At 36.8% G+C, this 26,877-nt stretch overlaps 2 protein-coding genes across 2 annotated transcripts; one reads left to right on the top strand and one right to left on the bottom strand.

Annotated features, from left to right (window-relative positions):
- Window positions 1-366: 366 nt before the first annotated feature.
- Window positions 367-3,178, top strand: LOC126771411 (ecdysone oxidase-like). Its single transcript, XM_050491278.1, has 2 exons — window positions 367-495; window positions 1,688-3,178. The coding sequence occupies exon 2, from the start codon at window positions 1,808-1,810 to the stop codon at window positions 3,176-3,178; it is 1,371 nt and encodes a 456-aa protein (XP_050347235.1). The 5' UTR covers window positions 367-495; window positions 1,688-1,807.
- Window positions 3,179-9,469: 6,291 nt separating this feature from the next.
- On the bottom strand, window positions 9,470-24,354 carry LOC126771410 (transcriptional protein SWT1). Its single transcript, XM_050491277.1, has 13 exons — window positions 24,172-24,354; window positions 23,858-24,005; window positions 22,799-23,583; window positions 22,536-22,668; window positions 22,077-22,235; window positions 19,623-19,726; window positions 18,977-19,162; window positions 18,432-18,618; window positions 17,940-18,153; window positions 15,822-15,959; window positions 10,379-10,439; window positions 10,275-10,333; window positions 9,470-9,774 (listed from the first exon to the last, which is right to left on the bottom strand). Exons 1-13 carry the CDS (start codon window positions 24,298-24,300, stop codon window positions 9,684-9,686), a joined length of 2,394 nt encoding a protein of 797 aa, XP_050347234.1. The 5' UTR covers window positions 24,301-24,354; the 3' UTR covers window positions 9,470-9,683.
- Between the last annotated feature and the right edge of the window lie 2,523 nt (window positions 24,355-26,877).

The following is a 26,877-nucleotide window of genomic DNA, read 5'->3' as shown; positions in this document are numbered from 1 at the left end:
GCTCTCTTACTTTCCTAGGTGCTCCCATATTTGAGAACGTAATTCTTTTTTTATAATTTAATTGTATATAATAATTACTTGTATTTGACTTATTAAAAAGAGTAGGTAACTACTGAGTTTCTTGCACGCTCTTTTCGGTAAAATGTACATCCGAACAAACAATATCTTCAAATTTATTTATAATTTTTAAAATGTCGAGTTAAAAGTCCTGAGCATGTTTGAATAAAGTTTATTTGTTATTTTATAATAGCTTTTTTATAAAAATAAAAAAAACAAATAACACGTTGTTAGGTGTACATAAGTGCCCAACCCTAATGTGCGGGCAAAGCCGCGGCTGGAATCTAGTATTATAAAAATGTTTTAGACGGCCAAAGTTTCGATTTCGTGATTGTGGGCGGAGGATCAGCTGGTTGCGTGGTCGCCAACCGACTTACCGAAGTTAACAGGAGCGTGCTTCTCATTGAGGCCGGAGGTGACCCTCCACTTATATCAGAAGTAAGTATTCACATCAGAACCTTTCTGTGCTAAAAATAAAATGTATAAAGTTATATTTCTGGCCAATAAACATTCCCAAAATTAAAAGCATGAATAATTCTATCTTTATGCGTTAACCGTAACACGATGCCCATTCTGTAAGAGCAAACTAAAATGCACCGCATAACACTATCGTAAAATATCAGAAAGCGATATTGATTATAATATATATTTTAAAATTTCTTTATTTACCATAATTTAGAGAACTTCCTTTTTTTATATGCGCCGGGATGGCAAATAGCTCTACTCCACCTGATGGTAAGTGGTAGTAGAGTCCAAACGCGACGACGGCCAGTACAGTCGGGAAGAATGTTCTGGACTGTCCCCGCCTTGCCGGCCCGCAAGATGCCTCTTCACGCCTCGTTAAAAGAGACGTGAAGCGAGCGACGTATTGCCACGATAGGGATGGGCAAAGTATGGAGGCGTGTTCCCCAAGTGGTTGCCAAAAGGGGAAAATACACTGATCCTCCGGACGGAAGCATTCCCGAACCCTCCCGGAAGTAGCCGCCGGGACCCCACCTTCTGGTCACCAACCGGCACGACGGTCCACCCTGAGACTATGCGTGGCCTGGTGGGGCAGCCTCGCGAGCTGGTTAGGCACGCTCGGGCCCCTGTACTCTGCCACGGGCGGCCAGCGGAACAGCCGTTTACCCGGGTCTCCCTGTCCGAAAGGTCAATACTGTTTCCCCCGGCATTGGTTCAACAACCGTCTCCGCTGGACCACCTATCGCGGCAATGCTCGAGAGCCACTTCACGAGTTTTTCACCATGCTTACGGTGGTAACAAGCCAGGCGGATGCTTAGCATCCTACTACCAGATGAGCAGATGGTCGCTCGGATATCCCTTAGTCGCCTCTTACGACACCCATGGAAAAGAGAGGGGCAGTGAAATATATTCTTTCTCCGTCTCTGCACGAACCTTATAATTTGGTTAATTTTTTGAAATATCATATTCATATACTTAAATTTACTAACATTTACTGACATCTGGCATTTTATATCCAGACACACAAGGACACAACTTAAAATTTGACGTCATCAATTTATACGTGATATATCTCTTACATAAGAAAGATTCCCCACAGAGAAAGTGCTATTAATAAAAACGATCTATCTATATATTATCGTAATTTGAAAATTTTACTTAATTTCAGATCCCAGGAATATCTGTGTTATTGGGTTCAACGTTTCCCGATTGGAATTACTACACGGTTAACGATGGCTCTTCCGGTCATGCACATAAGTTGCACAAATTTCACGCCATCCAAGGGAAAATGCTGGGAGGATCGAGCAATGTCAATTACATGTATTATATAAAAGGAAATAAAGTGGACTACCAAAATTGGGTGGAAAGAGGAAATCTAGGCTGGGATTGGAACACTGTTATCGAATATTTCGAAAAGAGCGTCTCCGTAAACGAACCCCGAGGTTACCTCGGTATAACACGACCATTATGGGAACGGGAAACCGAGTCATACTTAAATGCATTCAAAGAAAATGGTTATGACATTTTAGACGACACAAATGACTTCAACCAACTCGGTTTTTCAACGCCAAGTTTCTCAATTTACAACCACCGACGTCAAAGCACTGCTTTAACTTTCATCAAGCCAATCATGAAAAGACAAAATTTATATTTGCTTAAGAATACCATCGCTACGAAAATAATTTTCGATAAAAATAAAAGAGCCATTGGTGTAGAAGTAAATGATACTGGAGATAAAAAATATATATACGCAAAACAAGAAATAATTATATCGGCTGGTTCTTTAAACAGTCCAAAATTATTAATGTTATCAGGAATCGGTGCAAAAGAACATTTAGAAAAAGTTGGTATTGAAACGCTTGTAAATGTGCCCAATGTTGGCGTGAACTTGCAAGATCATATGTTAGTGCCTATAATATTATCCGGTGGTAACAATTCAACATTTTTCATTGAAAACTTTAATGTTTTAAAACATGCAGATAAATTTCCCGTTCCAACTGTCATGGGTTTCGTGGCATTGGACAAGAACCAATCGTTTCCAGATTACCAAATTACGGGGTTTCCTCTACCGAGCGGTTCATTACTGCCGGCATTGATGTGTTCCGAAATATTCGATTGGAATAATGAAATATGTATTGCTATGACCAACTCTGCTACACAAGGAGACATTCTGTTTGCGTTGGTATCTTTCCTTCACCCTAAATCAAGTGGAACAGTTAGACTTAAAAGTAAAAATCCCGAAGACGGACCAATAATAAACACTGGCTATTTTTCTAACAAGGTTGACTTAAAGAAATTTGCCAAATGCATTAAAGACTTTACAAAAGTCACCGGTACAACATATTTAAGAAGAATTAAATCTGAAGTAATCGATTTAAATGTCAAAGAATGTAGCAACATAAACTTTGGTAGCCAAAAATACTGGGAGTGTTATGTACTAAACTTAGCAGCTTCACAATTTCACTTCTCAGGAACCTGTGCTATGGGTCCTGAAGGAGTGGGAGTGGTTGATGAGAGATTGAGGGTCAGAGGTGTGAAAGGACTTAGAGTTGTTGACGCAAGTATTATGCCTTCAATAGTGAGTGGAAACATATACGCCCCGGTAGTAATGATTGCTGAAAAAGCATCTGATATGATTAAATTAGATAACAGCTTATGATAAATAAGCATATTTTTCATAATTGGGCATACAATGTTGAAATAAGTTGTTACAAGTGTATATATGAGTTTGTGAGGTTTCTTTGCTGTTTACCTTCACCGCCGAGCTCGAGATAAGGTCAGTGATGCTTGCTTGGGTTTGCTGGCCTTTGTTAAGACGTTTGGATTATTTTTTAGTCTTTAAGTGTTTAACTTAAGTAGTTGTGCAATCAAACTTGTATTATTTCTTTGTAAGTTTTATCGTTCTTTAAAATATTGTAAAAACTGCTGATATAATAAAAATAGGAAGATATAAGATATAGTATAGAATGCTGTGTTGGGTTTATAATGAAAATGTTTTCAAGAGATTCCTTTTCAGTTTTATTTTAGATCTTGACACTTATGATATTAACAATCAGAAACGATATAAAAAATCGAATGTTTTAGACAATAAATTTCACCATTTCATATAAAGTAACTCAGTAACTCAACTTGGTTCAAAAAAAGTTTAGAAAAAAAAACTTAATCAATTAATAAAAAAAAATCTCATTTCACTCCAATAAAGGTAATTAATGCATAGTTTATTGCTATACGTAAATCATTTCAAAAATAAAAATATTCTGAACAGTAAAACGATAAAATTGATTAAAGAAAAACAAACGACCTTTCCGAAGTTAGTGGTTTCGACATTACTTACAAATACGCACAACTAATATAATACTTCCACACAATCATTGAATCAGGAATTTTACGACAAAGCTTATTTATATGTATATACAAAACAGTTATATATATTAAAACTCCTTACAAATATAATATAATAGGATACAGTACAAAGATGAAAGGAGTTTCTCGTTTACACCTTAGAAATTAACACGTTCAGAATAAAATAACTTTATATACAAAACTTAACAAATCTACAAAAAAAAAAAACTTAAAACGTATTAAGTGCTATCGTTACCAACATCTTTTTAGCTCAAATAACATCAGTCGCACTATCAGTCAGACAGTCAAAAATTTATCAAAATTCGATTCAATAAAAAATATATTAATTTATAAATACAATAAGGGGTAAGCTCGCATAGCCATTGTATTGTATTATCATATACCGGAATTTATATTATTGTTGTTTTTTCTTTACATTCCCGAAAGTATCAAATATACTTAAATTAACTATATTTACATATAATTGTGAAATAAGATACAGTGTACATACAAATTATAAAATTAATCTTATTATTATATTTAATCGAAAGCTAGGCGAGATAATTAACCAATGGATAGCGATGGCACTGCGAGAAGTATAAATCACTCCATACATCGTCTATATGTCAGTAAGATGTCATGTCCCTTGAGCCTATATAAAATTGAGGTAAATAAACGCGGTTTAATTTGAAAATAACTTTCATACTCCACCAGATAGAGTACCAATAATATTCAACTGTCTACATTAGGTCCAAAGCGACTAAGGGATACATTATCTGAGTTCATATTAAATACAAAATTATATAAATATTTTCTGAAAAGTGAAATAACACTAAGCTAAGTATCCGCTTCGTTTCGACGATGTTATTTGAGCTAGTATTTATTATACAGATGATCGAAATATTGATAGTTTCACTAAAACTTATTTATGGCGACATTCACCAAAATATAACGATTAGTCAGTCTTGGAAGACAATGAAGTTCCTTTCGTGTTTTCATGGCAGATGTTACATTTTAAATGAACAGACAAATTAAATTATTTTAAATTGAAAATTAACTTGACCTGACACAAGTACATATATATTATATTTATATTATTTTTATGTCATAAATTACTGGACAACTCATGGGTCTGGTGTATCATCAACGCACATTGGTACTTTACTCTATCTCGATCTTACTTCTCATATTTTGATTTATTTTATTACGAAAACTTTATATTACATGCCAATGAGCGGTTGCTTACATATATGAAAATTGAGTTTTTTTTTTTTTTAGAACTGGCTGAATGGGTTCAGCTTGAACTTTTTTCATATTATCGTCATTGTGATTTATTGCGTACGAAATATATACATTTTTATAATAAAAATAATTTTACATAGAAAATTTTGAAAGAATTAACATTTCATCATAACATAACATATATGTATAATATAACAACAATTTTATCGAAATCTGTTTATTTAAATATCTTTTTCAGATATTTACAAGTTTTGTTTTAAATTAATCTTATATTTTACAAGTTTATGAAAGGAACTTCATAAATAAATCGAAGATAAATATTTTATACAAATTGTTCTAAATAGTTAAATACGTTTGTACAAATTGCGACTAGATACCGGCACAGTCACAGTCAACTGTTTTTTTTTTTTTAATTAATTTACAATATTGTGAAAAGAACATATGAATAAAGTATACAGGATAGTAGATGCGATTATATGGTCTGACCGTATTTCGACCACGGCAGACAATATCAACGTTAACTGATACAAGCTACTCGTCCTGGCGTCGCAAGGGTAGTATAAGGGTCTCATAGAAAGTTTACATCGAACGACAAACACACTCAAAAATTTTCAGACATTGTTTTATTCACGACGACCGTTGGAGTAGACGTGTTCTGGAGTGGAGACCACGCCTTGACAAACGTAGCGTAGGACGCCCTCCAGCTAGGTGGAGTGACGATATACGCAAGGCTGCCAGCGGTTGGAGATTGAGAGCTGAAAATCGAGCTCAGTGGCGTGCCATTGGAGAGACCTATGTCCAGCAGTGGAAGCGAAAAGGATGATAATGATGATGCTTTATTCACAAAACAGCGTATGGAATATGCGACAGATCAAGATTAACTATACCATTTATTTCTTACAAATCTAAACAAACATCATACTTATAAGTAATACTGTTTAAGAACATTGATTAGAGTATATATATACACAGTGCATATTCCATGGAATGTACACGTATATATCCTATACCGTACCGTAACAGCCTGTGAATGTCCCACTGCTGGGCTAAAGGTCTCCTCTCCTCTTTTTGAGGAGAAGGTTTGGAGCTTATTCCACTACGCTGCTCCAATGCGGGTTGGTAGAATTCACATGTGGCAGAACTTCAGTGAAATTAGACACATGCAGGTTTCCTAACGATGTTTTCCTTCACCGTAAAGCACGAGATGAATTATAATCACAAATTAAGCACATGAAAATTCAGTGGTGCTTGCCCGGGTTTGAACCAAAGATCATCGGTTAAGATTCACGCGTTCTTACCACAGGGCCATCTCGGTTTATGAGATGATTTCACTTTGACCAAGTCATCCTATACATGATGATGATAAAATCAATTAAGTAGAATAAGAAAACTTTCGAACTAGTTAATTGAGACAAAGTACGGTGATATTATTTATTTAAATTTAACTAATGAAATGCGATGTCCTCCTCACAATATCGACCCTAGCGGCTTTTATCGAAGAAAGCTAACTAAACGGAAGATATTTTAGTGCACCAGTATTTGCGCATTTTTTCACGAACAAAGTAATATGGGACGAGCAGTCGTTAAAGCCGAAAAGATATCGGGCTATTCACGAGACACGGAAGTGTAACACTACCAATGAGAACGCCTTTTGTGACTTTCGAAAATGGAACATCAAAATCTCCAGCCGCACGAGGACACTAGTTCAGAATAACCAATAAATGAACCAGGTATTCACAATTGGAACAACACTAAACAAAACACCGATCTTTGAACATCTTGTAACAAGCGAATAGAAATAAAAAAGTCTAATAACTATTATTTCGTTGATTACGATGAATAAATGTCAAAGTGCCTGGTGACATGTAAGAAAGTGATATGCGACATTGACTATAATAATTATAACATTTAAAGGACACACGATTCAAAATAGCTTGTCATTATAAAGTCGGTTATCAGTCATATTTCAGAATTACTAAATGTCAATTTCCATAGCTCTTTATTCAAAGACGAAGAATTTTCATACAATCTTTCATCCTTCCATCCAAAAATCCTTCCTTAATGCTAACCTACGTATAAGATTAATCCGTATGCACATTTTCATTGGGGCTAGCCCGATTGTTCGGGCTGTACGTAGGTATGTCAGTTATTATTTTGATTATTTATAAATAGATGAGTTTTGTAGCGAAACATCGCATCGTACCATCCTGTATGTATTATATAAGTAACGTAAATGTATCACAATGTTTAATTGATTCAAACTACACATTTACCTACGGTAACAAATACAAAAGAGCAATGCGACACTTAACCTATAAGCTAGCAACACACGACTTTGTCCGTGTAGGAGTTCCAAGATAATATCCCTTCGTTTTTGGAATAGATTATAAAAATCTAAAATATGTCTTATTACATTAATATTTAAGTATAACATTTTAGTCCCATAAACACTTACGAAAATATCTATTAACGCCTGGGTGTATGGGTGTATGGGTGTGTGGATGACGAAATGAAATTACAATTTTCCAAAGTAACTTGAATATTCTCTATTTTTAGATTATATGTCCTTATATTTTAGCGTCTGAATGCAGTAAATAAAGCGTCTTTACAGTAAACAATATTGCATATGTACTATTTCATTGTATAAGGGATCAATGATCCTGTGCGTTTATGAAAAGAAAAACAACCGCGTCAGGAATTTTTATTATAAGATTGAAAACCTTGCGTTAATCGCAAAAGATTTTTCCGTTGCTATCAATTTCATACGTTCTTTTTTTTTTAAAGTCCAATGATAACGTGAGAAAAACAGCATTTTTAACGCATCTAATCAAACTATTCGAAAATACAATAAAGCAGTCGCCATATTTAAAAACTATTCAAAATTCCTAATGAATAACAAGAACTATAATTACTCGATAGACAAAATAAGACTGGTTGAAATGTATTCAAACGCAACATTGGAATAAAGTAACAGCTTGTGAATGTCCCACTGCTGGGCTAAGGCCTCCTCTCCTTTTTTTGAGGAGGTTTGGAGCTTATTCCACCATGCTGTTCTAATGCGGGTTGGTGAAATACACATGTGGCAGAATTTCAGTGAAATGAGACACACAAGCAAGTGTAAGTTGTAAGGAGATATAAAAATTAAAAAAAAAACCCGCCAAGTTTCTTCTAAGGTCTGAGGTGTTTATTTCCGAACCGGTAGTAGATTTACGACAATCAATAAGCAAGTGTAACGCTTCTATATTGAAAAAAGATTTTCGACTTTGACTTTGATTAAGTACCTACAGCCGCTCGTGACGTAAACACGCGATACGTCATTCGCGATTGTAGTGAAGTGAACGTATCCTACTTTATTTTTGGTAAATATACTTTGTACTTTTGGATAAAAATAAAGTATATGAAAATAACTTATAATAATATAAGTGAAGAATACTATTCTAGATACTTCGAGGAACATGACATCTGTAAATGTAATAAAAAAATGAGTTGCTTGTTTATTTTAATTTAAATTTCGAATGTAATGATAACTTCCAAGAATTTGAGGATAATGAAAAACTATTGGTGTGTAATAGAAGCAAACATATGTCTTCAAGAGAAGAAATAAATAAATAAATAAATCTTGAAAAATAGTTTTTTTCTCCCAAATGATAAAGCATATTTCCCTACTTAAAGAATGTGATTCGTTTTTTTCTGTTGCCAGCCCTAACTTTTTTGTACCGAGCGTGTACCTAACTAGAGGCGTTTAGGTATGACAAGCGTTCCGACAGTTTATATGAAGATACTATACTGTATACATTCATACTGTGCTACGCCTACTACTCGATAAATACTGTTTTGTTAACGTCCATTGCCATTCATTACGGAAACGACTGTTTGACTATCGTCTTTCGAAGCCAAAAGTTTTAGAAGGTAACGCATATTGCAAAATGTCGTAAGTAACAATTTAGTTCCAATAATTACAACAATAATTCAAAAAAAAATTAAATTACGTTATTCATTGGCTACCAAACGGCGAAAGTATATATTGTTTGAACAAACAAAAGTATTTCATTTTATTTTTCAGTGTTTTTCAGTGCCCTACTGTAAAGAATACAATATTTTACATACGACCTTTTTCCACTAAAAGCTACGATTAGGCACTCATTGCAACTATTTAACGGATAATACACATTTCAGTTTTTATTGTTTTTTTTTTTTAAATAAGTGAGTAGTCAGACCGAAGGCCTACTTTTCATTGTATGTTTAAAAAAAAAACCTTCATATGATTTAGATTTTAAACATATATAAATAAACTCTACACGAGTGTAGTAAAATATACACATATATTACCAAATATAATTAATTTGCCTTTTGTATAATGTGTACTTGTTTATGAAAATTGCAAAATAATTATTTATGAAAAGTTTTTATGTAACACTCATATTTTATACAGCAAAAGCTAATAGAGATCTGTGAAGGTACGATCAAATCGGCATCCTATACAACAAATCGCGTTATGAATTCGAAATATGAGACATTTAATTAAATATATTATAAAATAACTAATTATTTTAACATTTGACTGCGACGATACAACGCAATTAATTCATATCGTTGGAAAATCTACTCTTACATACATTCAATATATCCGACAGCTGCGAGAACTTGTTGTACGCTTCCTGTAGCATGTTTCTGAAACAAATATTTTATTATTAACCGGCTAACCCCCCGGGAGTCCTCTTTTCCCGTATATCACCCGTCACTTGTATACATATATAACTTATATCCTCGATGTCCAATTTAATTACGCTCGGCTCAATGGTTCAGTTTTAAGTGCTAACAAACAGACGGACAAGATTACTCCTGTATTTTAATTTAATAAAGATGTCTTGTCAGAGCGACCGAATAGACTATGTTAAAGCAAAAGAATTTAAGGTGCTCTGCAAAATGGAGAAGTGAAATAAGTATAGCGTTATGTAATCATTAATATATTTAACTAATAAAATAACTCCAATAAAATACTAAGTAAATCCGTTTTTTATTATCAATTGTTCATAGACGTCAAGTGAGTTAGAAGAAAATGATTATTACGCGATGTTGCTTTGTGTATTTTAAACGATTGTTCAGTGTTTAGCACAGCTCACAGTGACAAGTAATATAAAATATCGCGTCGCTCATAGCGAGGCGCTCACCCGCAGTCTAGACAGAAGGCGGCGACGTGGTGCGCGGCGGGCGCGGCGGGCGCGGGGCGCGCGGGGGGCGCGGGCGCGGCGGCGGCGGCGAGGCGCGCGCGCACTAGCGCGCCGTGCAGGCGCAGCGCGCTTTCGCCCAGCGCCGGCCCGCCCGCGTCCAGCACGCTGCAACGTACCACACTTTTTTTTTTTTTTAACGCTGGAAACATACTTGGAACTAGCTAAGGCTACTGTGGAGCGACTGTTGCACAACTGTGCCAGCGAGACGGAGAATATAGATAAGGACAGTGTCGTCGACGCGTTTGAGAGACTTTGGACTATATTGTCTAGTTATAGGTGAGATAGATATTTAGTTCGGCGCGATTGTGTGCGCGGATTAATTTCGTGGTTTTTGGTATTCCTAGCGCTTAACCCGCGACTTCGCTAGCGTCATAATTCAAAATTGGTAAAATCCATTCTCCTTCCTTTTTTTCGCTGGAAAAAAGCGTTACGCTTTTCCCCCACGGGAACAGCCGGGCTCGCCTGTGTCCAAGGCGCCGAGTGCACCCCGAACATCGGAATACCCACCAAAAACCACACACAACAGTACCCTTTCCGTCTTAATGAGGAGCGCCACGGGATCGGTTTCGCATGCTACCGTGACAACGTACCACCCTCGCTCAACCTCTTTGTACATACAATAAAGCTGGCTCCGGTCCTCTGCCGGGACCGATGATGACCGTTTCCCATCGACACGTCGCCTATATTAGTGGGATGTATTTCTTTAGTGAGCGTTTGCGGAACTAGCGTCCGACGGATAAATTCACTCGGCTATATAAATAGAGAATTATTTTTCTTAAATATTCTTTTAAAGATACTAACGATTGATTACTTTACTCGTGTAACGAGGAGCGACGGCAATATACACTAGTCCTTAGAAGCAGGCGTTTGTATTTCCATTTCCTAGTGTCCGACCGTACCTTCGTCTTCGGCCAAAACTCCGTCCCTTTTGGTCGAAGCCGAAGCTCTAGTTTGCACCAAAATTAAACGAACACTCGAATAATAATAATAATAAATATTATATACTAAATCCAAATTAGTTAATCGGAATTTCACCAACATAACTCATCATCATCAATCATTATTCTAAGCATCATATATGTAATGTTATTTGCACGTTAAAAGTTTTATCTGTATGATTATGTTTCCTATATCTAATGGACGTTATGTTTATAAAAATAATTATAAAATCATTTCCCGTCTCTTAGTTCTCAGTTTAGTAGTAATGTTAATATCAACTTAGTTGTTAAACTTTTTTAATTCCGATATACATCTCGAAACATTATTATATTATTTTTAATAGCTAATTGTAATAAAAGATAATTAATCTGATATTATGAGCATCCAGTAATTACAATTATGTTAATATTAAGATGTTATCTTATACAATTAGCAACCGGTTAATTTGAAGAAATAAAAAAAAACGCTTAATCAGCTATTTTTTTTTTCTGTCTGTTTGAAATTCTAAGAATTGTTATTACTAATTTAACAATTTATCAAGACGAAAGTTTACGACGAAAACTTTTCGACCATCCAGAATAAGGATTCTGTGTTTTAAAACGGGAAGCAGTCCACCAGCCCTTTCCGTTGATCTCCCAAATATTATTTCTATATAATAGTCTGAATTCTGGAAGGTCTGGAAACAACGATTGTCGAAATTTTCGAACGTCCAGATGATGAAGAAGCAGAAAATTAATACTTTTGTTTTTTTTAAATTATATTATATAATTTATGTTTTATAATTTATAGATTTTCATTCCACTTTAGTTTAAATTGTAAGAAATGTACAGCTGCTGAATAAAAATAAATTAAAATATATTTACTCGTTTTATTTCTACTCAAAATATACTTTGAATAAATTAATATAAATTAAAGTGTACAAGCTTAATTATTTTATTTGATAAGATTTTGATTACACAAAGTAGGTAAGTATTATTATATATTCAATTAATATATTAAATATATGGAAAATGTTACTTGCATGTTATTCATTGTTTGTTATATTAATGATTTAATAATTCTATACAAAGTATTATTCACCAGGATTCACGATTGACCTAACATTACAGAACATATGGCTGAGCTCACCGCCCTCTGTCTCAAAAACGTCTGAGCACAAAAAAAAAAAAATTAGTCGCAATTTTCATGCTCTATAATTTTTATAATATATGAAAATCATCGCTAAACCCATATAATGCTACAGTTCTAATTACGGTCCCGATGGAATACCAGCCATAGTGCTGAAGAAGTGCGCAGCGGAGCTGTCTCCTGTGTTAACGCGCCTGTTCAAACTTTCTCTCTCTTCGGGATGTGTGCCGGAGGCTTGGAGAAGAGCTAATGTGCAAGCGGTTCCCAAAAAAGGGGATCGGTCTGACCCGGCAAATTATCGGCCAATAGCTATCACCTCAGTACTTTGTAAGGTGATGGAACGGATTCTAAATAACCAACTGATCCATTACCTAGAAGATCACTGTCTAATTAATGATCGTCAGTACGGGTTTCGACCCAACCGGTCCACAGGTGATCTTCTAGCGTAAGTAACACACCTCTGGGGTGAAGCTATCGACAAGCATGGGATTTCCCGTTGGCTGTCAGCCTCGATATCTCCAAGGCTTTCGACAGAGTCTGACACAGAAGTCTTCTCTCCAAGCTGCAGGCATATGGTCTGCCTGCCCAGCTTTGCACCTGGATTGCTAGCTTCCTACATAAGCGTAGCCTTCGTGTTTTAGTTGATGGTATCGCTTCACAATTCTATGTAGTGAATGCTGGGGTCCTCCAGGGATCTGTGCTATCTCCCACACTCTTTCTTTTGCATATCAATGATATGCTCTCTTTTTTATGAGCAGTTGTTCCCTTCAAGATCGGATAAACCCGTGGGAATCAGTATTGATGACCAGCGCGCTCTTACGCGCCATTACTCCGAGGAGCTCCCGGTCGTTGACCAAAGCGAGATTAGGGCGGCTCTAGAACAGCTTAAAAACAACAAAGCTCCGGGAGATGACGGAATCACAACAGAGTTGCTTAAGGCAGGCGGGACTCCGGTCCTGAAAGAGCTAGCAAGCCTCTTTAATTCCGTCATCCAACATGGCAAGACCCGGGAAACGTGGAGCGGGAGTGAGGTGGTACTGTTTTCCAAGAAAGGTGATAAAACCCTCTTGAAAAACTACAGACCAATCTCCCTCCTGAGTCACGTGTATAAGCTGTTCTCAAGAGTCGTCACGAACCGTCTCGCCAGACAACTTGACGAGTTCCAGCCCCCAGAGCAAGCCGGCTTTCGGGCTACAGCACCGTGGATCACATCCATACTGTTCGGCAGATTGTGCAGAAGACTGAAGAGTACAATCAGCCGCTGTGTATGGCATTTGTGGACTACGAGAAAGCCTTCGACTCCATCGAAACCTGGGCAGTGCTCGACTCATTGCAGAGATGTCATATCGACTGGAGATATATCGAGGTACTGAGATGTCTGTACAACGCCGCTACAACGACTGTCCACATCCAGGACTGTAAGACGAAGGCGATCCAACTGCGCAGAGGGGTGAGACAGGGGGATGTAATATCCCCGAAACTGTTCACATACGCGTTAGAAGACGTTTTCAAGACGCTGGATTGGACTGAGTATGGAGTCAATGTAAACGGCGAGTACATCTCACACCTTCGATTTGCCGACGATATCGTCATCATAGCAGAGTCGCTGGAACAACTCACCGAAATGCTGCGTAGCCTAGACGAGTCTTCCCGGTGTGTCGGTCTCGGTATGAACTTGGACAAGACCAAGGTATGTTCAACAGGCATGTCGTGCCGGGACCGATATACGTCGAGGGGAAACCTCTCGAAGTTGTTAGTGAATATACCTACCTAGGACAGATAATACAAGTCGGTAGGAACAACTTCGAGAAGGAAGCCGATCGAAGAATTCGCTTGGGATGGGCAGCATTTGGCAACCTTCGTCAAGTCCTCAAGTCGTCTATACCGCAATGTTTGAAGACGAAAGTCTTCAACCAATGCGTCTTACCTGCCATGACATACGGTGCCGAAACGTGGACACTAACTGCGGGACTAGTCCACAAATTCAAAGTCGCTCAGCCTACTATGGAGCGAGCTATGCTCGGAGTATCTTTGAAGGATAAGATCAGAAATGAGATTATCCGGAAAAGAACCGGAGTCACCTCAGAGTCACATAGCTTGCAAAATTAGCAGGCTGAAGTGGCAGTGGGCTGGTCACGTATGTCGTAGGACCGATGGCCGTTGGAGCAGACGAGTCCTAGAGTGGAGACCGCGAATCGGCAAGCGTAGCATAGGGCGCCCTCCAGCCAGGTGGACCGACGACCTTAGGAATGTGACGGGCACCAACTGGATGCGGAAGGCCTATGTTCAGCAGTGGACAATGATTGGCTGTTGATTGATATGCTCTCTCTTGGGAACATACATTGCTATGCAAACGATAGTACAGTGCATGGTGGATACCACGGACGCGCAGTGGCTGGGCGAGCGGAAATTGAGGAGAGGCGGAAGGATCTTGTCATTGAACTCGATAGGACATTAGAACTCATCGCCAAATGGGGCTCTGATAATCTTGTTGAGTTTAATGCCAAGAAAACACAGGTATGCGCTCTCACAGCGAAAAAGTCAACATTTTCCCCTCTTCCCTCCCTCTGTGGTACTCCGCTGGCGATACAAAGCAAAATCGCCATGGTGGGGATTGACGTTCGCTGCGACCTCAGTCCAAGGGATTACATCGAGGCTGTTATAAAAACAGCTTCACGGAAACTCGGAGTTCTGAACAAGGTGCGGCGTTTTTTCACGCCACAACAACTGTGCCTGTTATACAAAACACAGGTACGGTCTTGCATGGAATATTGCTCGCACCTTTGGGATGGCTCCGCTAAGTACCTACTGGAGGCCTTGGATCGGTTGCAGCGACGTGCGGTCCGCATAATTGGCGACGTAAAGGTCACAAACACCCTTGAACCTTTACAATTGCGTCGAGAGATATCAGCGCTGAGCGCTTTCTATCGACTGTATCACGGCTAGTGCTCTGAGGAATTATTCTCTCTAATTCCTGCTTCTCCCTTCCTTCATAAAGATTTATGAAGGAAGATCGGTACATACCTCGGTAAATAAATCGCGTAGATACGCGAGCTGGCTCTCGATGTCACCGCCTAACTGTGATATCAATTCCATCGCGCACAAAGAAATTTGGCAATTCCTTTCTTTGACGCACTTCCAAAAAATGGAATTCCTTACCAGCTCACGTGTTGCCCTCCTCTTACAACCTGGGTTCCTTCAAACGAGGCGTGAAGAGGCATCTTGCGGGCCGGCAAGGCGAAGGCGGCTAGTGCAGAACATTCTTCCCGTCTGTACTGGCCGTCGTCGCGTTTGGACTTTACTACCACTTACCATCAGGTGGAGTAGAGTCATTTGCCCTCTCGGCTAATATAAAAATATAAATAAAAAAATACTAATTTTCTCTACATATAAGTATATAACTATGTACTCGGTACATACCCTTTAATAGCTTGTGTGAGATCGTTAACATGTCCGCTGATGAATGTCCACTTGCTGGTGAGGACCGGTAGTGGATCGTTTCCCGGGAGCATGTCTTCTATACTATGTGGAATGCCTAACGAACTCGCCAGCTTAGCACTGCGAACAAAAAATGTATTATAGTTAAATGTTATAGTTGCCTACCTTAAGTAAGTAAGTAACAGCCTGTAATTGTCCCACTGCTGGGCTAGGCCTCCTCTCCCTTTTTGAGGAGAAGGTTTAGAGCTTATTCCACCACGCTGCTCCAATGCGGGTTGGTGGAATACACATGAAATTAGACACATGCAGGTTTCCTCAAGATGTTTTCCTTCATCGAAAAGCACGAGATGAATTATAAACAGAAATTAAGCACATGAAAATTCAGAGGTGTTCGCCCGGGTTTGAGCCCACGTTCATCGGTTAAGATTCACGCACTTAAGTATCGAGTAGATTTTTTTAAATTAGTGTTAAAATGCCTGACCATCATCTTGCATTACAATCGAATCTTGAGATATATTCAAATTTTTAAGTCTCCGATTCATCAGGAAGTTAATTGAAATTGCAACTTCACACACATTGCCCGAAGCGAGTTAATGAAAACATGGTAAAGAAAAAAACCTATTCGAGTAATTTATAATCTTGTAACTGGAGCTGAACTGTTTTCAGGATATCTTTAAAAACTTTACTTACAATGGTCTCATAGTATATTGAATCCAATATTATGCATTTTTTATACATAACAGGTAGGCGGACGAGCAAATGACAACTACCTGATGGTAAGTGATCGCCACCGCCCATAGACATAATAATATAAGAAATTTAACCATTCCTTAAATCTCCAATACGCCACCAACTTTAGGAACTAAGATGTTATACTATGCCTGCTCACACTGGTTCACACTGGTTTTGACTGGTGGTAGGGCTTTGTGCAAGCTCGTCTGGGTAGGTACCACCCACTCATCAGATATTCTACCGCAAAACAGCAATACTTGATATTGTTGTGTTCCGGTTTGAAGGGTGATTGAGCCAGTGTAATTACAGGCACAAGGGACATAAAATCTTAGTTCCCAAGGTTGGTGGCGCATTGGCTATAGCGATGGTTGACATTTCTTATAATGCCAATGTCTAAGGGCGTTTGGTGACCACTTACCATCAGGTGGCATATGCTCTTCCACCTTCTTATTCTATAAAAAAAAAAAACTCACCCTTCAAACCGGAACACTACCTTACTAATTTTTGCCGTTTAGCGGCAGAATATAATATTGTGATATACTTAAAAACAAAATTATTGAAACAGGGTTTAAGCATGTTTTTATCGTCACGTTACAGGTTAATATTAAATCTAAAGCTAGCGACAGTTCGTAAGGTCGATTCTACCCATAAGAATCGACAAAAAACTCAATAATCACTTCTTTTCATAATGTTATTATCGACAACAATATTGATTATTTTGATAGAAACAGCGAAGACATTTTCTATACAAAAGTGCATAACGCCAAAGTTAAATGTGCATAGTTCAAAATAATTTTATTAGGGTTTGGAAAAAGTAAGTTATGCAACCTTAACATGTGTCTACATATAAAAGAATAACTGACTGGCTGACATATCAACGCACAGCCCAACTACAGAGCTATCATCATAGAGATTTGCATACGGGTCCTAGTCCTAGGTAGGTTACAGTAGGAACTAAGGATAGATTTTTGAAAATTTAACCCCTAAGGTAGGTGTAGTATAAAATCAGAGCGTCACGTCACGATCCCGTGGCGCTTCTCGTTAAGACGGAAAGGGTACCGCTGGTTTTTTAGTGGGTACTCCGATGTTCGGGGCGCACTCGCGCCTTGGACACCGGCGAGCCTCACATACCCCCCCCCCCCCACTGTTCCGCAGGGGAAACGCGTAACGCGTTTTTCCAGCGAAGAAAAAAAAAGGGTGTAGTATAAAAGGATGAAAGGTTTAATGAAAATCCTTCATTTTTGAAGAATGGATTTTACCAATTTTGAATTATGACGCAAGCGAAGTCGCGAGTAAAGCACTAGTAATACTATAAAACACGAACTTAGTCCGCGCACACAATCGCGCCGAACTAAATATCTATCTCACCTATAACTAGACAATATAGTCCAAAGTCCCTCAAACGCGTCGACGACACTGTCCTTATCTATATTCTCCGTCTCGCTCGCACAGTTGCGCAACAGTCGCTCCACAGTAGCCTTAGCTAGTTCCATGTATTCTGGAATGATCTGACATCGCTTCGCCACGTCCAAGCATAATTCCTTGAAGTTTGCCACTTCTGATTGTGTCAAGGTGTTCGGATCTAAAGACATGTAGGATAGAATAAATCTCATGTGTGTGATATTACTAATATGATACTAAGTTTTAATTTTTAAATAATGTTGAAAGAAGCATGAAATGAAAATCGGTAGGCTGACGCACAAATGAGCCTTCTCATGGTAAGTGGTCACCGCAACCCATAGACATAGATTTTTTTAAATTCTCAAAACATGTAAATATTTAAAGTACCACCAGCTCTATCTAAAATGTACCAGGAAACGATCTATCTTAGAAATGATTAACACACCAGCAGGACATTACCCTTCCTCTCTATCGACGCCAGGCTGTTCTTGAGCTCGGTTATGAGCTGCTCTATCCGCGGGAACACCTCGTTGAACACCGCGAACCAATGTTTGAGCAAACATTGGAGCACGTCGGACAACGTCCAGGGCGGAGCTTTGAACAGCACGTGTTGCCAGAGATTGTCGTACTTAGCTCGCATTTCGTTCTGAAAATTGTTTTCAAATATAGCTTACAAATTAATAAGACAACACACAACACCTTCCATTAAAATTTGAATCATTAAGAAATTATTCTTCTAATAAATCTTATTAAGCATTTGTATATAAGTGCTTAATTTGTTTTTATAATAATTCATCTCGAGCAGGAAAGGAAATCATCGTCGGGAAACCTGCATGTGTAGGGTGAAAATCTTGCACATATGTATCCACTGGAGTACATCCCCATTGGAACAGCGTGGTAAAGTAAGCTCTAAGCTTTTTCGTAAAAAAGAGAGGAGATCTTAGCCCAGCAGTGGGACATTTACAGGTTGTTACTACTAAATAATTAAATAGATAAGTACATACTTCTAATATATTTGCGAGCAAGTGGTAAATAGTTTGCTGGTAATGTTTGACACTCTCGAGAAGGTCCGGATCGTTGTTGGGCTGCGGCTTGTTCTCGACGAGCTCCTTTAACTCATTCACATTGATTCGCTTCACTCCATTTATACTTGCTTTGTTGCAGAGATTTTTGTCATTCGAAACGAGAATCTGAAATTATTAATATATTACAATAACTGTATTTTAAAAAAAAAAGAAGGATACTATAAACGCAAACCTTCTTGAAATTAATGTTTCATTTTTTTTAATAGAATAGGAAGGCGGACGAGCATATGGGCCACCTGATGGTAAGTGGTCACCAAACGCACATAGACATTGGCATTGTAAGAAATGTTAATCATTGCTTATATAGCCAATGCACCACCAACCTTGGAAACTAAGATTTTATGTCCCTTGTGCCAGTAATTACACTGGCTCACTCATCCTTCAAACTGGAACGCAACAATATCAAGTATTGCTGTTTTGCGGTAGAATATCTGATGAGTGGGTGGTACCTACCCAGACGAGCTTGCACAAAGCCCTACCACCAGTAATACCATCTATTCTTTTATTTCAATACATACGGCAATTTAAATTATTAAAAGAAGCATTTATTTAAAATATAACTCACCACATTCATGCCCCTCTCTATCTGCTGCAGACTACAGTTTAATATCTCGTCGTCCGGCACCTCACAGGGGTAGATGTGAGAATTTGCATCGCGTAACGATTGACCTAAAAATTAACTTGTATTCCAAGTTACTATAGTACTACTATAGTAACTTGGAACTATATACTTGGAACTACTATAGTAAATATACTAAAAGATTAATTATCAAAACAGTACCTCAAAGTGCTTAGAACTATTTAACCTATACAGTACAAGGGTCCTCAAGCTTAAAAAGCTTAAAAATTTCCACATGATAGCTTGTGACGACATCGAAATATCAGCAAAATAAAATTAGCAAAGCGTAATAATTACAAATAGTGAGTCAATTCATTTACTTGACAAACTAATGAAGACGGGTGAAGTTCTCCAGAAGAAATAGGAAGGTAAGTTTAGGGACGTCAGCTCACCGAAATCACATGCTTATGCACTTTATCATTTTGCTTTAATGTTTTAAAGCTTGGAAGAAACTATAGACGTATTTCGTATAGATTTTGAGGTATATCCAATTTGGTTTTCAAAGTATTCAACAATCCAGGACAATTGATCCATTCTGGACAATCCATTCTGGTAAATGTCTGATGTTCTTGGTGTCTTATACATATTATACATTGTTATTCCTAAGGCTAAAGTATTCGAAACATACTCATTAAATCGACTCGTCCGGTTTTCAAATGCTCTATACGCGGAGAAGCACACTACTCGTAATGAATTTAGATATACAATACGCTGTGAGACAAGATGGGGAATTGCTTATCCCATTGTAAGGAAGCATGCTCAGAAATATATGGAAAAGTTTATATACTAATTAGAAAGTCGATATAGGAATAAAACTGTATTGTACATTTTATAGAACAGTTCAATAAGCATCTGTTTTATTCTTAAATATATATAGTTTTATAGATTGCTCATTCGTAATGAAGCTTATGATATACAAATTATGTTTTACTATTTACCCGAATGACGGTCTGTATAAAGCGTTTATATCGTAATACATATAACCCTTATGGTTTACGCCACACAAACCAATGAAGCTTTTATTCGGCTTGATTTCTTCCGTAATCTTCAACATCGTCATATTTCATCCAATTTACACAAAACCATAATGATTTATACACCTAAACTTTTCTCGTGAATCACTTCGTCCATTGGTGAAAAGCGTATGAAAATCCGTTCGGTAGCTTTTGAGTTTATCGCGTACAGACAGACGCGGCGTAAGTCATTTTTATAATATGTATTAATAATTCAACCTACATAAAAAAAAATTGTTTCAACCCCTTTTGCATTTTCAATAACTTGTAGGCTATCGGCATTTTTTACCGCATAAAATGTGACCGATTCACTAAAAGTATTTATTACACTATTCTTATAATTATATTTCCTACAAACATCATATAAAATGTATTGTGTATATGAATGGACAGCAGGCAATATAAAAGATGACCAAATTGTAAATCATCATTAACATTCTGATCATGATCATCCTCAGTCCAAAGAATTAGCCGATCTAACATTACCATTGCACACTCAATGTATATTGCCGATCTAATCTACCATCTTTTATGAAAATAAATAAAACAATTGCTATTTATTATAGTACGTAATCTGATAATATCAAATAATTTTTTCATACATATAAACTTCCTAACACAAACAGATTAAAAAAAATAAAATATAAAATTTAAACGTGATATATTTTTAAATAATGCAATAGTGCAGTAACAAACTTATGTGCATGTGTATTAGTATTAACGTAACGAGACATAGTTTTTTTTTTAAATGTGTACAGATAAATCAGCTAAAAATTTTGTTGCGAAATGTCACAATGAATATGAATGCTTTTTTCGGATTGTTGGCCCTAGTTGCCTCTATAGCATCACCGGGCGAGATGGGCGAGTTGAACTCAAGCCGGATGTTGGGAGCCACATAAGGGCCTCAAGAGAAACAGATGTCCTAAGGATGCCTCCTGTGAGGCCGGACTCGGCTAAGGACGCCGTTAAAGTCGGGGAGGAATATGAATGCTATAATGACATTCTCTGAGAAAGATTTATTTAGATTTAATTCTATAACTAGATAAATAAATATTTCTTTATAATTTTATCCTTTTAAGAGGAGAATGAATTTTAGGGCAGAGATGGCTTTATATAAAATATCAGAATGAATTATTATGTTTATTAGTATTTATAGTATTAATTACCTTTACATTTTAAAAGTAATTATTTATCTACTGACAGCGCATTTACTACAATTGTAAAAATATTTCTAAACTGATCTGCCTGCCAAATTTTTAAGATATAAATTCATCTTTCCTAATTAACTCTATAAGAGTGCCTTTACTAATTAACCAAACTAAATTAAAATATGAAGTATGCAAGCAGACCTTGCTGTGAAGGATTTAGCAATATATATTAAGTATACCTTTGATTCGGCTGTTCTCTGGCAGTGATTTGTAAAGGTAATCCATGGCCGACTTTGCTCGTTTACACAGAGCTCCATTGCCATTGTTATTGTCTTTAAGCCTGTCTAGTTCATTTATAACACGCCATGGAACTAATAGGGTAGGCTGTTCACTGTAACCTGCAATGTGTATTAAAAATATAAATGCATTAAAATATTTATTATTTAGTTATAAAATAAACAAAACAAAGAGAAATTTTATCTTTTTCAATTACTAAATTTGTACAAATTTTATTAAAGATTTTTTTATAAATAAACAGAATTAATACTGATAAGTCAACTGTTGGAACTAATAAAATATTTGCAGCAATGTGATAGCCTTCATAATTTGACAAAAAAAAGTTTTACTTCTATCATATACTCCATTATAACCTTTACTTTCAGTAATAATAAACTATATACATATTTAAAATATATTACCTTTTATATGAGAATTGAGGACATTCTTAATAAAGTCAAGTTCATGTATAAATATATTTGTATCTACGACCAAGACTAAATTGTCTCCTCCGCCAATACTGTCCCTCTGATTTGTAGGAATGATTTGTTTTACCTTTAATTTAAACATTGCAAAAATTTGAATATTTTGAAACAATCAACTTTATAAATTAAAGTTTTAGTTTTAGCTTCAATACATTTACACATTATAAATTTACTTCAGAATATTGAATATGCATACAAACCTCTTTGGACTCTTCTATTTCCATAGCTTCTGTTGGTTTTGGTTCTGTTTCAATACTATTACATAAAAAACTGCTATTCGTCTCTTGTTCTGCCTCCAAACTCAAATTAGCTCTCAACATCTCCATTCTTTCTTTAGCTGATGAGAAACTTTTAACATTATCTTTAGATGTAGAAACTTTGTATGCTAGTTTCGACTTTATAGCTGACACTAATTTACTAGCTTCGGAAAACTGTGGTGGTGTAGCTGGATGTTTAGAAAATGGGTACTCTGGGGTCTGGCTACAAATTCCTTTCTCGATATCTGCAAATGTGTCTTTCTGTTTCTCTTTACAACAGTATTCCTCAGGTAGTTGAGCTTTCATTGATGATATGATTTTGTTAGCGGCAAAAAATTGTGAAGGAGAAGGCATGGACTGTAAACTATCACTACTAGGAGAATGAGCTGACTTCGAGTCATTCAAATTAGGACTTTTGCGGTCAGCCTTGCAAGTTTTACTAGGTGTTTCATTTGAACTGGTTTTTGGACTTATTTTAACTTTTTTGCTGTGCCCATCCGAATCTTCATCTTCTTTAGCTTCAGAATTAAGAAAAGCTCGTAGCTGAGACAATCTTGAGTTAGCCAAATTTTTAACAGGGGAATGTTTGACTGGTGTTTCCATTCTACTTTTTGAAGGTGTAGTTTTTGGTGTGCTTGTAGACTTTGGTGAATCCCCGCGTCTTTTTTGTTGACATAGTAAAGATGTGTCACTTTTGTTAGCTTTATTACTTGCTGCATCAGTTGTATCTAGTAAAATGAATCACTAAATATATAACAACATAACTGTCTATAACCCAAATAATTAAAAAAATATAATGAATTGCTTACATCAAAATCATAGTTAAGGATACATTTAAGAAGCTTACTTTGAAACTGTTTTTAAGTTTTAAATCTATAATTTGATACACAGTTTTATGTAATGCTTTTATTTATCATAACAATTCAATCTAAAATGGATTTTTTAATATATTACCAGCAAAATATTATACAGCAAACATTTTATACTAGGTATTCTACAAACCTTGCTTGGACCTTTTCTTTGAAGCATTTTCTTCATGCCCATCACTTTTCCTCTTCATGCCCTTCTTAGCTAATTCCTCCTTTCTTCTCTTCTCCTGTTTTCTTAATTTCTCTTTCTTACATGTCTTCTTGTCAGACTTGTCATCGTCCTTAAAAAAAAACAACATATTGAATCCTACCGTAATGAAAACAGTTCTTAAAATTACAATGTTTGCTTTGAGCGCAAAACAAAAATCTAACTGCATTTGTATATAAACCCCTCAGTAAATATTTAAAACGTAATATATCATACTAAACAAAAATTACGAAATTCACCTGTGGTTCCGACCAAGAAGATTTTCCGGTTTTCTTATTAAAATAATATTTCCTTCCGGGAATTGATTTCGATTTACATAAAACCCAGCCATTGGGTAATTTCTGGTCGTCATTTTTATGAGTATTCATAACGAATAAAAACAAATATTTCAATAAAAACCATCACACCTAACAAGATCGTTGGATGTGTTGATCTAATTGACAAATAGAAATATTAAGTGTTGCTAGAATTTTAGTATGTTTATTTATTTATATTTAATATACACATTAAAATGATAAACTGAAAAAATAACATAGTATACAACGCATCAACTATCAACATCTATAAAGGAAACAAATCATAATTATAAAACTAGTCACAAGCTGCTAACTGTTTTTTTTAAATACTAAACCAAGTATTGCATTAAGCAAATAACAGCTACTTCAGAATGATTCAATGATTCCAGACAGGTTTCACCGCGCTCAATCTTTAGAATCAATTAAAGTTAATCTGTAACCCTAATTTATGATTGACACTTTGTAATCGTAATCGTTAATCATTAATCTAATTGTATTTTGACCAAATCTGATGAGTTCGTCTGAGTTTGATGATGTATCCTTTTTTCTTTTGTTTAATTAAGAAGTGTTATTACTTCTTCATAATTTATTTGTGAAATTGAAGCACTTTTACGTCTTTTATTTTCAAAAATAATATAACATGATGTTATTAAATTATAAAATATTTTCTTATCAAATTAACAACCTCTGAAATCAGTGTCACTGAGTCATTATAACTCATGTTCTTCTTCATGTACTAAGTGGTAGGGCTATGTGCAAGCCCGTCTGGGTACCACTAACTCATCATTCTAACGTTTAACAGCAATACTTAGTATTGTTGCGTTCCGGTTTGAACAAGGGACATAACTTCTTCGTTCCCAAGATTAGTGGTGCATTTTTTTTTTTTATATTCGCCGGGAGGGCAAATGACTCTACTCCACCTGATGGTAAGTGGTAGTAGAGTCCAAACGCGACGACGGCCAGTACAGACGGGAAAAACGTTCTGCACTAGCCGCTTTCGCCTTGCCGGCCCGCAAGATGCCTCTTCACGCCTCGTTTGAAGGAACCCGGGTTGTAAGAGGAGGGGAACACGTGAGCTGGTAAGGAATTCCATTTTTTGGAAGTGCGATAAAGAAAGGAGTTGCCAAATTTCTTTGTGCGCGATGGAATTGATGTCACACTTAGGCGGTGACATCGAGAATCAGCTCGCGTGGACTTAAGAAGGAAGGGGGAAGCAGGAATTAGAGAGAATAATTCCTCAGAGCACTCGCCGTGATACAGTCGATAGAAAGCGCTCAGTGCTGCTATCTCACGACGCAATTGTAAAGGTTCAAGGGTGCTTGTGACCTGGCACGTCGCTGCAACCGGTCCAAGGCCTCCAGTAGGTACTTAGCGGAGCCATCCCAAAGGTGCAAACAATATTCCACGCAAGACCGTACCTGTGTTTTGTACAGCAGGCACAGTTGTTGTGGCGTGAAAAAACGCCGTACCTTGTTCAGAACTCCGAGTTTCCGTGAAGCTGTTTTTATAACAGCCTCGATGTAATCCCTTGGACTAAGGTCGCAGCGAACGTCAATCATTGGCAATGTAAGGAATGGTTAATACTTCTTACATCGCCAATGACTATGGGTGTGGTGACCACTTAACATCAGGTGGCCCATATACATATCCGCCAACCTATATCATAAAAAAAATGTTACTCTTGACGTGGGTGACTGATGCAATGTTACCAGACGTACGATTTAAGTAGTATTTGTATGATTTTTTTTTAGTTGTTTTATGAATATATGATTAAAAGATAATGTACGTAGGTGAGTCATACGACCTTTTATCATAATGTGCCAAAAACCGGTTAATTGAAGTAATTCAGTATCACATTTTTAAAGTTATGCCAACTATGCCATCACTGGTGGTAGAGCTCTGTGCAAGCTCGTCTGGGTAGGTACCACCCACTCATCAGATATTCTACCGCAAAACAGCAATACTTGATATTGTTGTGTTCCGGTTTGAAGGGTGAGTGAGCCAGTGTAATTACAGGCACAAGGGACATAAAATCTTAGTTCCCAAGGTTGGTGGCGCATTGGATATGTAAGCGATGGTTGACATTTCTTACAATGCCAATGTCTAAGAGCGTTGGTGACCACTTACCATCAGGTGGCCCATATGCTCGTCCGCCTTCCTATTCTATAAAAAAAAAAAAAAAACAAGCCGAGGATTTCCCTTACTCTCGTTAAAATATAATCCGGCCAAAATATTTTTGGCAAAACAACATATCGAACGCAGTGGATTATGTGTAAGTTGTTCTCCGACATAAGAAATATTTCATAAAATGAACCGTTAATCTCTAGAGGTAGAGATAATAATGATTAAGTACTCTTATGGCGGAATACGTTTTTTTATTTACCCATAGTACGACCGCCCATTCAAAACTTCTGGCAGCACTGCTGACATAATAAATTAATAATGACTTTAAAAGTCATTTCAGTTAGTTGTCACTTGTCAGGTGTCACCATTAGATCAGATGCTTAGTCGTTTAATGTTATTTTAGTATGTCGGTACTATTTATATTCACATATATAAAAAATATATTATAAGCATTTAACTTTTAAGTTCACTTCATCACTACTCACTAGTAACTTAACAAGTATGAAGTAGTAGTAGCAGTTTATT

The sequence above is a fragment of the Nymphalis io genome, chromosome 10, assembly GCF_905147045.1.
Source record: "Nymphalis io chromosome 10, ilAglIoxx1.1, whole genome shotgun sequence".
Classification (NCBI taxonomy): Eukaryota; Metazoa; Arthropoda; class Insecta; order Lepidoptera; family Nymphalidae; genus Nymphalis; species Nymphalis io.
Note: the sequence above shows the minus strand (reverse complement) of the source record. Positions and strands in the feature narration are given on the sequence as shown.

Coding starts and splice junctions, on each gene's coding strand:
- LOC126771411 (XM_050491278.1), top strand. CDS start 1,808: ATGCTGGGAGGATCGAGCAATGTCAATTACATGTATTATATAAAAGGA.
- LOC126771410 (XM_050491277.1), bottom strand. CDS start 24,300: ATGAATACTCATAAAAATGACGACCAGAAATTACCCAATGGCTGGGTT. Junction 22,669..22,798: donor AAATAGAAGAGTCCAAAGAG/GTTTGTATGCAT, acceptor TTTAAATTAAAG/GTAAAACAAATCATTCCTAC. Junction 10,440..15,821: donor CTCACACAAGCTATTAAAGG/GTATGTACCGAG, acceptor GGTACGTTGCAG/CGTGCTGGACGCGGGCGGGC.